We start from the raw sequence: 12,040 nt of genomic DNA, 5'->3' as shown, positions 1-12,040 counted from the left end.
TACCTCCCCAAGAAAGCAACTGGCTGGTAGACTGGTTTTCTTGTGAAGATAGGTGGGTCAGCTCCCTGACCTTTCTTGTCCACTAGCTAGTAACATTTCTCCACCCACACGAACTGAGAGGCTTAGTGATATGAGCGGAAGCTTCAGAAGGCAAACTGCATATCCTCTGGGTCACATGATGACAAAGAACCAACTCTGACAATACTCAGGACTGGGAGAGAGCAGCTGAGGACTTGAGGAGGGCCCAAGAATGGACCATGTCCAACCGTGTATCCCCGAAAGGCACATCGGGAGCCACCTGCAGACCTTCCATCCAAGGCAGAAATGACCATGATAATCTTAGTGAACTTGGTCACCACTGATGAAATATTTATGTCAGTGAAGTATACGTGTGTGCTCAGTCATGTCCAACTCTTTGCGACCCCATGGACAGTAGCCCACCAGGCTCCTCTGTCCGTGGGATTCTCCAGGCAAGAATACTGGAGTGGGTTGCCATTTCCTTCTCCAGGGGATCTTCTCGACCCAGGGATCAAATCCTCATCTCTTGCATCTCCTGCATTGGCAGATGAGTTCTTTACTACTAGTGCCACCTGGGAAGCCATTTATGTGTCAAAACAGTGTTCTAAACGTTATGTACTCATTTTACTCGTCAGTTGTCTCAGTCCTTTGATAGATGCAGATGGTGAAGCTAGAGAGATAAAATGACTTGTCCAAGTTCACACAGCCAGCCAGGAGGGCTGGGATCTGTACTCAGCATCCTCTCCAGTCTCCAGACAGGTGGACTTCCATGACAACAGACTCATCTTGCTGAGATAGCCAGTTCTAGTTCCAGTCTGCCTGGAGGGGTTAGAGAGTTCGTCCTCAGACCAACTGAGCTGAAATCAGCCATGTCTACCAGGAGCTCCTTCTCCTGCCCTTCAGAGCCTCCCAGCACAGGAGGACCTGTTCTTCATCCCCAAGAGGACCTTCTCCATCACCCCTCTCCCACAGGACAACAGACACCAAAGCAACCCTCCCATTCTCCATTATCTGAACAACTCCAATTAAAAGCTTTCCCAATTAAAAATCCCAAAAGGGATCCAATGCCAGGGCAGCAGGGTCTGCAATATGTCTCACTAATTGGATCCCTGTGGACAACCCCTACCCTGTAACCCGCAGAAAAGACATCCCCCAGTGCACAAGGGGAGGAAGGAGGACAAAGGCTGGTTGGATGGTCCTACTCATCACCCAAGAGCTGGACCAAGACCTCCTAGAACAAGGCAACTGAAAAGGACTGGGCAGAGCCTTGCCGGCAGCTGGGATGCAGCCTCCACTTGGCTGGGAGGTACCTGGGTATTTAGCACTGTTTAGGAGGTCTGTTAGGCTTCCCAGGTGGCTCTGTGGTGAAGAATCCGCCTGCCAGTACAGGAGACTCAGTTGGAGCCTTGGGTCAAGAAGATCCCCTGGAGGAGGGCATTGCAACCCACTCCAGTATTCTTGCCAGAATTCCACGGACAGAGGAGCCTGGTGGGCTACAGTCCATGTGGTTGTAAATCAGTCAGATACAACTTAGCCACTAAACAGCAACAACTACTGGGGTCTCTTAATGCACAGCTCTTAAGCTAATTGCTTCGGCTGGTGGCAATGCTTTATCCTAAGCTTTTCTGCACAGGGTGGAGGATGTCATGATCCCCAATTCCTTAGAAGAAGATGACGACTATCAACCAGGCTTGTGAATAAAAATTAAAAAAAAAAATCTCCAGTCGTTGACAAATGTCTAAATGTGTTCCCCACATGCATATTTTTATTCTAACAAGCTAATTTGAAATATAATTTAAATAAATTCTACCAGAATGATACCATATGACTAACAGCCCCCGGCGGCAGAACTACTGGAGGGAGGCTTCATCGTACATTCAGCAGAGGTTCCCAACCTGACACTCTTCCCACACAACGCACACCCCGCTAGGAAGCCGGCTCTGGCTGCCAACATGCACCTCCAAGCCTATAAATATGACTGGAGGTGTGGGGCAGGCCACGCGTGCAATACCTAGAAGTGCAGGCAGAGAACATGCAGGGCTTGGGGACCCAAGGATCCAAACCCATGCAAATCAGCAGCTCTTGGCCCCAACTCCTCTTGAGGCTCCTTTGTGCCTAATTTATTTTCATATTAGAAAAAAAAAAAAAAGTCTAACTCTCAAGATCCATAAGGTCAGGACCCAGCACACCTGAGAGTTCTAATATTCTGAAGAATGCTTTTTCTCTATTGTAACTCTGTTTGGGGGTGCTGTTCACTTTTGACAAAGGTGCAGGGAATTTTTCTTTTCAAAGGGAAAAGGAGATCCCATCCCCACTCCATATACCAAAAGAAGTCTTTCCCCAAAAAGTTTTAGGTGCCAATGCTGGCAGAGGTAATCTGTCACAGGATTTATCCAGATTTTTTTTTTTAAATTGCCTGACAACTGAAGCAGGGACTGTACTGACCTCCCTGACTGTGCGTTCTTGTCAATCCCCTCACCAAGGGAAGCCTCTCTGCAGGAGGGGCCTAATGCCCAGCAGACACAGGGCTTTGCAGAGGAAGATGTCTAAGGGGTGGGCATGGGTGCTTTCAGCTTGTAGGCAGCCTTCTCTTCTAGGTCTTTCAGCAGAATTACTCTGCCCTAATATTTCCAAACAAGCAGAGACAGTTTGAGCAGCTGGGTCCTCGTCCACCAGCCACCCTTAGCAACCACGACGGATCCTCGGTGTTCCTACCAGGATTCACTAAGGAGCGGTGACTCATCCAAAATTACACAGTCTCCGCAAATTACCTAATGTTAATTGTGATCTTGGTCTCCTCTACCATTTCTTTCCTTCAGTAATTCATTTAAAAGATTATCAAAATGTGGCTTTTATTTTTTAATTTACACCCTGCCTTGCTCTAGAAAAGGATTTCAGCAGAGATGTATAAAATTCAGCAAAATGATAAATCAGAAGTAGGTTTGGAGTTGAATGATGGTGTATATTTATAGTAACTGTCAGGGAAAGATGTCCATTCAAGGTATTTTAAGTTGAAAAACTTAGGTTACAAAAGAGATGTGTGACATGATTCCATTTTGATAAAAATATCCAATTTTTTGATACTGCTTGCTCTACATAAACGTCTATCTAGACACTGAGACATGTATACATGGAAAAGAGTCTGCAAAGATGGACATCTGATTGCTGATGGAGGTTATCCTTGCAATGTGGGATGACAAGTAATTTTCACTTTCTTCTTTACACCGTTATTTTTTTAGTATGAACATGTAATACTTTTATAATTAGAAAAAAACAAAGCTATTTCTGTTTTTTTTTTTTTCTTCTTATTCTTTTTTACTTAGTGAAAGAGTGAAGGCAAACCAAGGACAGGGTCAAAAAACTGAGTGAAGATAGTGGTAAAGGATGAGATCTCATCAATGTGATAAGGTCACCACACATCTGTCTCCTAAGTTCCCGAGAAGCCACTGCAGAAAGGAAATCTAATAATTTACACAAACCACTGAGCCCATCAGACAAAAAACAAAGCCCCTTTCTGTTCTAGGTCACCCTTCAGGGAATTGTGCACAAGCAGCAAACATGCCCTCAAGTCCATCCTAAAACCAAGTCAGGAGTTTCAGGACTGTTTCCAGTAAGCATGACAGCATTTTCCCAAAGTGAAAGTCAACCCAAAATGAGTCATTCATTCATTCGGTACATATCTACTTGTTATCTACCCCATGCCAAGCACTGTGTATTTTTCCAGCTCTGACACGAAGGGTGACACTAAGGACTGTCTAAACAATGAGGATGATCCGACATGTTAAGGGTCTCCCTAAGCATTTCTGCCTAGTGTACTGGGGAATCTTTCTTATGTTCCCCCGATAGTTCCTCTGACACCCTATGGATTACAGCATTTTGTTTAAACTCACACATATAGTTGGCACTTGTGTATGTGGCTTATGTTTTCCTTCTAAAGTATAAACTCCACAAGGGCAGCAACCAACTGGTAGGTCTGCTCATCCTGGATCCTCAACAGATTCTCCAACTGCCTTACAGACGACGAGCTTGAGACCTCAGGAAGTCAAGTTTAAAAAACCCACAAGAAGGCATTCCTGGTGGTCCAGTGGTTAAGAATCTGCCTTGCCTACCAAAGCAGATGACACAGGTTTGATCCCTGGTCTGGGAAGATCCCAAATGCCGTGAGGCAGCTAAGCCTGTGCACCATGGAGCCCGTGCTTCACAGAGAAGCCACTACAATGCAAAGCCCATGCCCAGCAACTAGACAGTAGCCCCTGCTAGCCACAACTAGAGAAAGCCCTAGAGCAGCGGCAAAGTTACCAGCCAAAGATAAATTAAAAAAATTAAAACAAAAACAAAAAAACCCACAACAGATGAATTTCCTGGTAGTCCAATGATTAGGATTCTGCACTTGTACTGCCATGGGCTGGGGTTCAATCCCTGGTCGGGGAAGTGAGATCCTGCAAGCCATGGTGTGTGGCCAAAACACACACACACACACACACACACACACACACACACACACACACACACACACAAAAGAAACCCATAACAGAACCAAGGGAAGACAAGTGTCCTCAATATATTCGAGAGCCTGTTATTTATTTTAGTCAACACAAACCTCCCCCTCCACAAAAGTCTCTAACTTGCAAGAACTATGAAATTAGGTGTGATTCAAGAGGAGTGGAAAACTAAAGGAGAAGGAATGATCATCAGAAGAAAGCAAACCAGTATAGATTACCAAGCGAAGGCCCCCGGTGTTAGATAACCAAGTGCAACGTAATCTTGGCTGAACAAAACAAATGAGTGTAAATTGAAGCCAAACAGAAATACAGTAGATGTTGTTTGTAAACACTGACAAAATCATCCCAAAGTCACAACAGCACACAAGCTGGCTTTTCTCTTAGCCTTCTGCAGGCAGGTAGAAAGACAATTTACAACCCCAATGCTCGGGTGACAGCCGACAGCCTGAAAATTAACCCAAGTCACAATAAAAGCTAAACAGTGTGCTTCAGCATTAAAAGAAAACTGTCTCCAAATGTGATTTCCTTCTCTCTTGGCCCTTGCAACTCTCAATTAAGCATGCTATATAAAAGGTAATCCAGAAATTATCACGACTTCTAGGCTGGCATCCAGGCAAGGCTGCCCACCACTTCAAGCATTGACTCAATCAAAAAATTTATTGGAAGCCTATTAGGGGCAAGACATGGTGCTAGGTGTTGGGATTCACTGGTGAAGAACGTAATACCTTATCCTCTCGGGATACTATTGGGGAAGGCAGATGATAAACAAGCACAAAGAACCCAAACAACAGCAGGTGTGGTGAACAATGGTGGGAACAAAGTGTAGCCACCTCATCAGGTGACAGGGGTGGTTAGAAAAGAGCCTGAGCAGGTGATCTCGATGCCCAAATGCCAAGGATGAGAAGGAGGAAGGTTTCTGCAGAGCCGGGGCAAAAGCATTCCAGATGGAGGGAAGAACGAATTCAAAGCCCTCCCAGGCAGGGCAAGAAAAGAAAGGAGGCCAGGGTCAGCAGAAGGCAGGGAGGGAGGCCAGAGGGGCTGGGAGGAGAGGGCACAGGACAACCTCTTGTCAGCAGGCAGAGGCTTAAGGCAAAGAGGGGTATGACCTGATTGAAAAGTGGCGTGACTCATCACCTGGGCTCCTGTGTGCAGAGTGGACCGGAGACACCCCAGAGTGGATGCTGGGGGTACCTGTGAGGAAGTTAGTCCAGGATGGAGGTGAATGGCCAGGGGTAGGGTAGGAGCTGTGATTCTAGGGAGAGGTGAATGCACCCCCAGATAATATCCCAGGAGCAGAACCCCGGGGACCCACTGACAGCCTGTATATCAGGGGTGAGAAAGAGAAGAATCAAGGATGACTCTTACAAGTGGGTGGACGGTGGGGCCAAGGACTGGGGATGGAAGAGACAGAGGGAAGGAGAGGTTTGGGGAGCTCTGTGCATGAACAATAGCAGGAAGCCCTGGGAAAGGGCTGTACTTCCCTGGTGGTCCAGTGGTTAACACTCCAAGCTCCCAATGCAGGGGGCCTGGGTTCAACCCCTAGTCAGGAAACTAGATCCCTGATTTAGTGCCACAACTAAAAATCCTACATGCTGCAACGACAATGGAGGATCACAAGAGCTGTAACTAAGACCTGGCACAGCCAAGTAAATAAAATAAACATTAAAAAAAAGAAAGAAATATAAATATGGGAGTTGCCAGCATATAGATAGTACTGAAAGCCATGGAGGGATGGGATAACATCACCAAGGAAGAGAGTGTGGACAGCAAAAAGGAACCAGGACCAGGACCTAAGCAACCCCATCACTCTGAGGTCAGACAGAGGAGCAACCAGCAGGGAGACTGAAGAGGAGTCATCAGGACCAGAAGGGAAACCCAAGAGAGTGTGGAGGGGAGGGGGAGGGAGTGGCCACAGGGGAGGAACACTACTGAGGAGGGGAGGAAGACAAGGACAGAGGTCTGACAACATGCAGCTCATCAGTGGCCTGGCAGTTCAGAAGCCAGACTACAAGCTATGAAGGGCTGACAAATGGCAGGCAGAGGAGATGAATGGAGACGGTGGTTTCGGGCTTCTCTTTTGAGATGTTCTCAGGTAAAGGGGAGCAAAGAAGTGGAACAGAAGAAGGACAGGGATGTATCAGGTTGGCCAAGAATTTTGTTCAGGTTTTTCCATGAGATGGTATAGAAAAACCCAAATGAACTTTTTGGCCAACCCAATAAAATGAGAGACGCTAAGCTGTGCTATCTAACATGGTGGCTCCACTAGCCACGTGTGGCTATTCAAACTTAAAAAATTTAGGTCTCAGTCACCCTAGCCACATTTCAAGTGCCCCACAGCTGCAGGTAGCTGGTGACCACCGTACAGGACCATGCAGATAAGAATGTTTCCATCAGTGTGGAAAGTTCCATGGGACAGCACTGGACCAAAGCATGTTTGTACAGATAGGAAAGACCCTAGAGACAGATGGAGGGGAGAAAACAAGAAATGTTCCCTGACAAGGTGAAAGGGGATGTGATGGCTGGTCGTCCAGGAGGGGAGAGCCTCTGGCAGGACAACAGGTAGGAGGGAAAACACGGGGGTGGCCACACACGGGACTGTAGGCGTGAGGGTGGGGAGTGTTGGTGAGGCACTTCTTGGACTGTGGCTGTCTTTTGTCAATGAAAAGGGAAGCAAGATGTGTGTGGCGGGAGAAGAGGGAGATCTGAGGAAGGAAGAAAGTAGGAAACAACTTCCTTGGGGAGTGAAAACACAACTTTCCTGGAGAAACAGACACACAATGCACAATACTTCTCAGAAGCGAAGCGGGAAATAGCAGTGAACTTCTGAATGAGGAAAAGCATCTTAAGTGGGGGAGAGAGAAACTCAGGCTTGATTCCTCTCCCCCACCTTTTAAATTTTGGTCATGTCTACACAGTAGAGCTGTGACAAAGCTGTAAAATCACAGCAAGCTTTTCTACTGGCTGCCCTTTCTTAGTTCATCCCCCTCCATCCTACTCAACTCTCGGAAAGGATGACATTGGTTCTATTTTTGGTGAAAATGGCTCCCTCCTCTGTGTGAATAGCTTACCCAGCCCTTAGCTCCATCTCAATTTACAGCCATGGTTTGTATGTTCACATAAATTATAGAAGAGGTGGATATATTAAAAATGGCAGAAGTAGGTAGGAGTTACCAACCAACCCTTACCTACGAGAAGTGAGTAACAGACATTTATCAGATGATGTTAAAATTACATGAAAGACATATTCAGTATTTAAACAAAATCCCCAAGCTACTCCTCCGGCTTCTCTACAAACAAAAATTATTTTCTGACATTTTCTTTAAGCTTTTATGAGTAAACATTTTCATTTCCACAGAACCATTTGATCTCAACCACGGAGCTTCAATATTTGTTTTTGATCCCACCAGTGTGTTGGGTTGGTTTTGTGTTGGCTGGGAGTGGGGGCGGGGGGCAGGGGGTGTACAGAGAGAGTTAAAATTACCAGGTTCCTTTTATCTTCCATCTTGAGACCTACATTTGCCAACTCCTTCTTTCTATACATTTTTTTTTTAAGTATGAAATATGAGAACCTCAAAGGTTCCCACTGCACAAAGAGCAGCCATTTCATAGCCAACCAAGAGGTCACTGGAAATGTTACAGGAAAACAGCTTCCCAGCCAGGGTGCCTCTGGTAAAAACCACTCACAGCTTCCTCCGTGTGAAATCTGGATCAGCACCAGTGTCTTCAGCAAATCTCCAGGCTCCTCTCTGCACCCCGCCCCCCGCCCCCAACCTGCTCACGTCGGTCTGGAGTTCTCACACTTCTCTTCTCAAAATTCATTTCAGCTTCCCTCTGGTTCCTCCAAACACTTTACAGACCCTAGAGGTAAAAATTCACTGGGTAAAATGACTCCACAAACTGGTAAGGACTAAGGCACAATGAAGCCACGGGGGGAGCCCGGTCAGACCACCAGGAGGCCCCTTCCCCTTTCTGCTGCTCACCAATCCTGCCCAGGAAAGTAAGCTCTCTAGACCTACCACCCCGCAGAAGTCTTTAGGTCTTGAGGAATGTGTGAAGGGCGCTCAGTTCAGCAGCAGGGGACACAGAGATTCAGGAACTCCCCTTCAGGTACACACCACCCACCCACCCCAAGCCCACTGTCAGGCTGCGCTGGCAGTCTGCCCCTGCGCTCAGGGGTCATTCTACAAACACTCATCCGCTGCCTGCTCAACCTGGGAGAAGTCACCCAACCACTTCAGGCCTCTGCTGCCTTATCTGTAAAATGGGAATAAAAACCACTCCCAGAACCTGCACAGCACATCATCAATATGTGCTTACATCGGGTGAGCAGATGCACGGAGTTAATTGTGTTATTAACGCAGCGGCTCCCTGACTCACAGCGCCTACTGCTCAGAGAGACGCCAAGGAGAAATCAACCCTGCTTTTTAAATTACTTTATATACTCGGATGCATTAGTCACTTCGACACAGTGCTTCAACTTCTCTCCTGAGCATCTACTCAGTTGTTCAAAGATTGAAGCCTTACCTACACATCCTCCGTCATATCAAAGCATAAAGTCCACTATTCCTATGCAGGGGGTTATTGTTATCTGGCGTGTTCCCTTTCCAGGAAAACTTCGATTTCCATTTTGTACGTAATAAATCCCAACTGTGGAGACAGACAAACTGCTTCTTAGACTCCCAAACACAGGCCCTGGAGTTGATCGCGCCTGGAGCGAAGGGACCGCAGCGGAATGGCCGAAGCAGGGAGGCCGGCCAGTGTGCTTGTCCCCGCCCGGTGCCCCCGCGCCCGGGCTGCCTTAGAGGGCGAAGGCCACGCGCGCTGCGCGGAAAGTACGCGCCCAGGCCGGGGTGCCCCTGCCCGGTGTCCGCGCTCCGGGGCGGAGAGCGCGGGGTCGGGCGGCCCCAGGCTCTCCGGAGCTGGCTGCGCGCTGGCTCCAGGCTCCCGGTGCTGGGAGTAGAGGCCGGTTCGCCCAGGGGGGCTTCGAGCCTAGGGACGCGAGCCGGGGCACCGCAGCCCCTCGGGGTGCCACGCGGGGCGCGCGCGGCGCGGGCTCACTCACCCCATCTCCGGCGCTGCTCCGGCGGCCGCTCCGACGGGGCCTCTCGCGTTCGCTCTCCGCCGGCTCTGCAGCCGCTCCCCGCGCAGCACATGCGGCGGCCCCTGCGCGCCCGGCTCAGCCCCGGCGCCGCTCCATTCCGCGGGGCTGCGCGGCTGCCACTACCGCCGCCGCCGCCACCAGGCGCGGGCGGGCTGGAGGGCGGGGGCTGGGCCGCCGGGGGCTGGGCGGTCGCGCTCGGGCGGCGCCCGCCCCGCCCCGCTCCCCCCGCCCGGCTCCTTACGTAACCTTGTGGCCCCCGGGACTCGGCGCCCAGCCAAGGGGTGGGGGGCACAGCGGGGTGTGCGGTGTCCCCGGGCGCCGCCCCGCGGTCGCCACCCGCCTCCCGGGCTCCCCACCCCTTTCCCTCGGAGACCCGGCACTGGCACTCTCCCGCCCCGTGCCCACCGAGGGGCTTGGCGCAGTGCCAGAGCAAGCATTCAGCCTGTGGGACTGAGAGGACTTGGGCGACCCTTCGTTTGCAGTTGCAGGAACGAGGCCCCAGGAGAGGAAGTGACTTGCCCAAGGACATACATTCAGCTTTGAGCCCAAAGTCTTCAGAATCTGCGATAGGCACGGCCGTGTGCCGCCCTGAAGCCCCCTTTCATCTTGCGGGTCCACTCCAGGGGTTTGGCTCAGGGCACCCCCACCATGAAATTCCGGATCCTACACCCGCCGCAGGTGTTCTGGGCTCTTCTGTGGGCAAAGATGGGTTGGGGTCTCCCGATTACAGCATAATCGCTTTTCAGGAGGCTTAATCAACTTGGCTTGCTGCTGCTGCTAAGTCGCTTCAGTCGTGTCCGACTCTATGCGACCCCATAGACAGCAGCCCACCAGGCTCCCCAGGTCCCTGGGATTCTCCAAGCAAGAACACTGGAGTGGGTTGCCATTTCCTTCTCCAATGCATGAAACTGAAAAGTGAAAGTGAAGTCGCTCAGTCGTGTCCGAATCTTAGCGACCCCATGGACTGCAGCCCGCCAGACTCCTCTGTCCATGGGATTTTCCAGGCAAGAGTACTGGAGTGGGGTGCTTAGAGCAAAGGAAATTGAGATCGTACGGGTGGAGCTTCAAGAAGAGCGATCGCTGAGTCCTCTGTCTACGTCAGGTCCTGATCCCCTACTAAAGGCGGCACCGGACTAACCTAACCTTCATCTCCACTCTGGGCCCTTCACAGGATCATTTTCTCCTGAGAACATGCTGCCCACCTGAGCCTGGTCAGTATTTCTTTACTCAGGACAGTAAACAAAAGTCGAGGGACAAGCATATGAAGCAGGGCCACCACCCAAAGCCTACCCTCCTGTTTCCTGGAACCACAGCTTTACCTGGGAACCCTCAAGGTCTCCTCCTGGGACTGGTGACCCGCTATGAGTAATTGTCTCAATTACAGACCTGATCCTATCTCCTTCACACCATCCTTAGGATGAAGACAAGATACTGAATGTGCTCAAAGGCCTGGCCTCAGGGTGCCTCCATCTCCCTCTCCTTGCATTCTGTCCCCTTGCTTCCTGTGCAGCAGCCAACAGGCCATCCTCCCTTCAGCCCCTGCTGTTCTTAGTCTGAGAAGATACTTTCCTCTCTTGTCTCTGACACCCCAACCCCTTTGCCTTGTCAATTCCTACTCATTTTCAAATCTCAGTTAAACTGTCCCTTCCTTGTGTAATCTTTTTCTAATGCCCCAAACAAGACTGTGAACCCCTGTACTTTTTCTTCATTGTACTCACTGTGTGTAATGTCTGTAAAATTAATAATTCAACCATCTCCCAGGCACATCTGCACACTCTATGAAGCTGTTATAAATTTTGCTCATCACTGCATCTCCAGCGCCTAAAGTCCTCCATAAAACATTTGTTGAATGAATGAATGAGTGAATAGGCTAGGCCACAGATAAACAGAATTGGCCAGGGTCTGTAAGCACAAGTAAGTCTGTTCCCAGGTGGCGCTAGTAGTAAAGAACCCGCTACCAATGCAGGAGACATAAGAGACCCACATTCGATTCCTGGGTCAGGAAGATCCCCTGGAGGCGGGCATGGCAACCCATGCCAGTATTCTTGCTTGGAGAATCCTATGGACAGAGGAGCCTGGTGGGCTACAGTCCACAATGTCACAAAGAGTCATACACAACTGAAGCAACTTAGTACACAACACACAGAGCCAGGACTGGATAAGCATTTGATCCTGGAGGAAACTCATCACCAGCTGAATTCCAAAGGCCAGGTGAAGCTGGTAGGGTTGGGGGTGGGGGTGGGAGTTCCCAGCAGTATCAAAGGGAGGAGTCAGGAAAGAGGACTAGAAGCCTGCTGAACTGGAGTAGGAGGATTGGAGAATAGACTCATGGTGCACTGGACCAAGCAGTGTCCCCAACCCTGAGTGGGAGTTTCCTTTGGCTCCACCAGTGGAAAGGGCAACACCCAAGTTAGCTTGG

The 12,040-nt window shown here is 49.7% G+C and overlaps 1 protein-coding gene across 6 annotated transcripts in view; it reads right to left on the bottom strand.

Moving 5' to 3' along the window:
• HOMER2 (homer scaffold protein 2) overlaps positions 1-12,040 on the bottom strand; it is a 128,127-nt gene that overhangs the window by 80,889 nt on the left and 35,198 nt on the right. For 2 of the 6 annotated variants that reach the window (XR_015150013.1, XM_086364348.1), the window contains exon 1: positions 9,583-10,255. The exons of 1 other annotated variant lie outside the window; for it this stretch is intronic. Coding sequence is in view for 4 of the 5 variants with exons in the window: in XM_086364348.1 (XP_086220474.1) it covers positions 9,583-10,150 (568 nt within the window). In the remaining variant the exon portion in view is untranslated. Of the gene's footprint in view, positions 1-9,044; positions 9,321-9,582; positions 10,256-12,040 lie in introns of those variants that run through there. 3 more of the 6 variants (XM_086364349.1, XM_086364343.1, XM_086364342.1) reach the window with 3 other exon arrangements.

This window comes from Bos grunniens, chromosome 21 (genome assembly GCF_055505025.1).
Source record: "Bos grunniens cultivar Pamir isolate PY7600 chromosome 21, Bosgru_T2T1.0, whole genome shotgun sequence".
NCBI classification, from domain to species: Eukaryota; Metazoa; Chordata; class Mammalia; order Artiodactyla; family Bovidae; genus Bos; species Bos grunniens.
The sequence above is the reverse complement of the archived record's forward strand: the minus strand, read 5'-3'. Positions and strand labels throughout refer to the sequence as shown.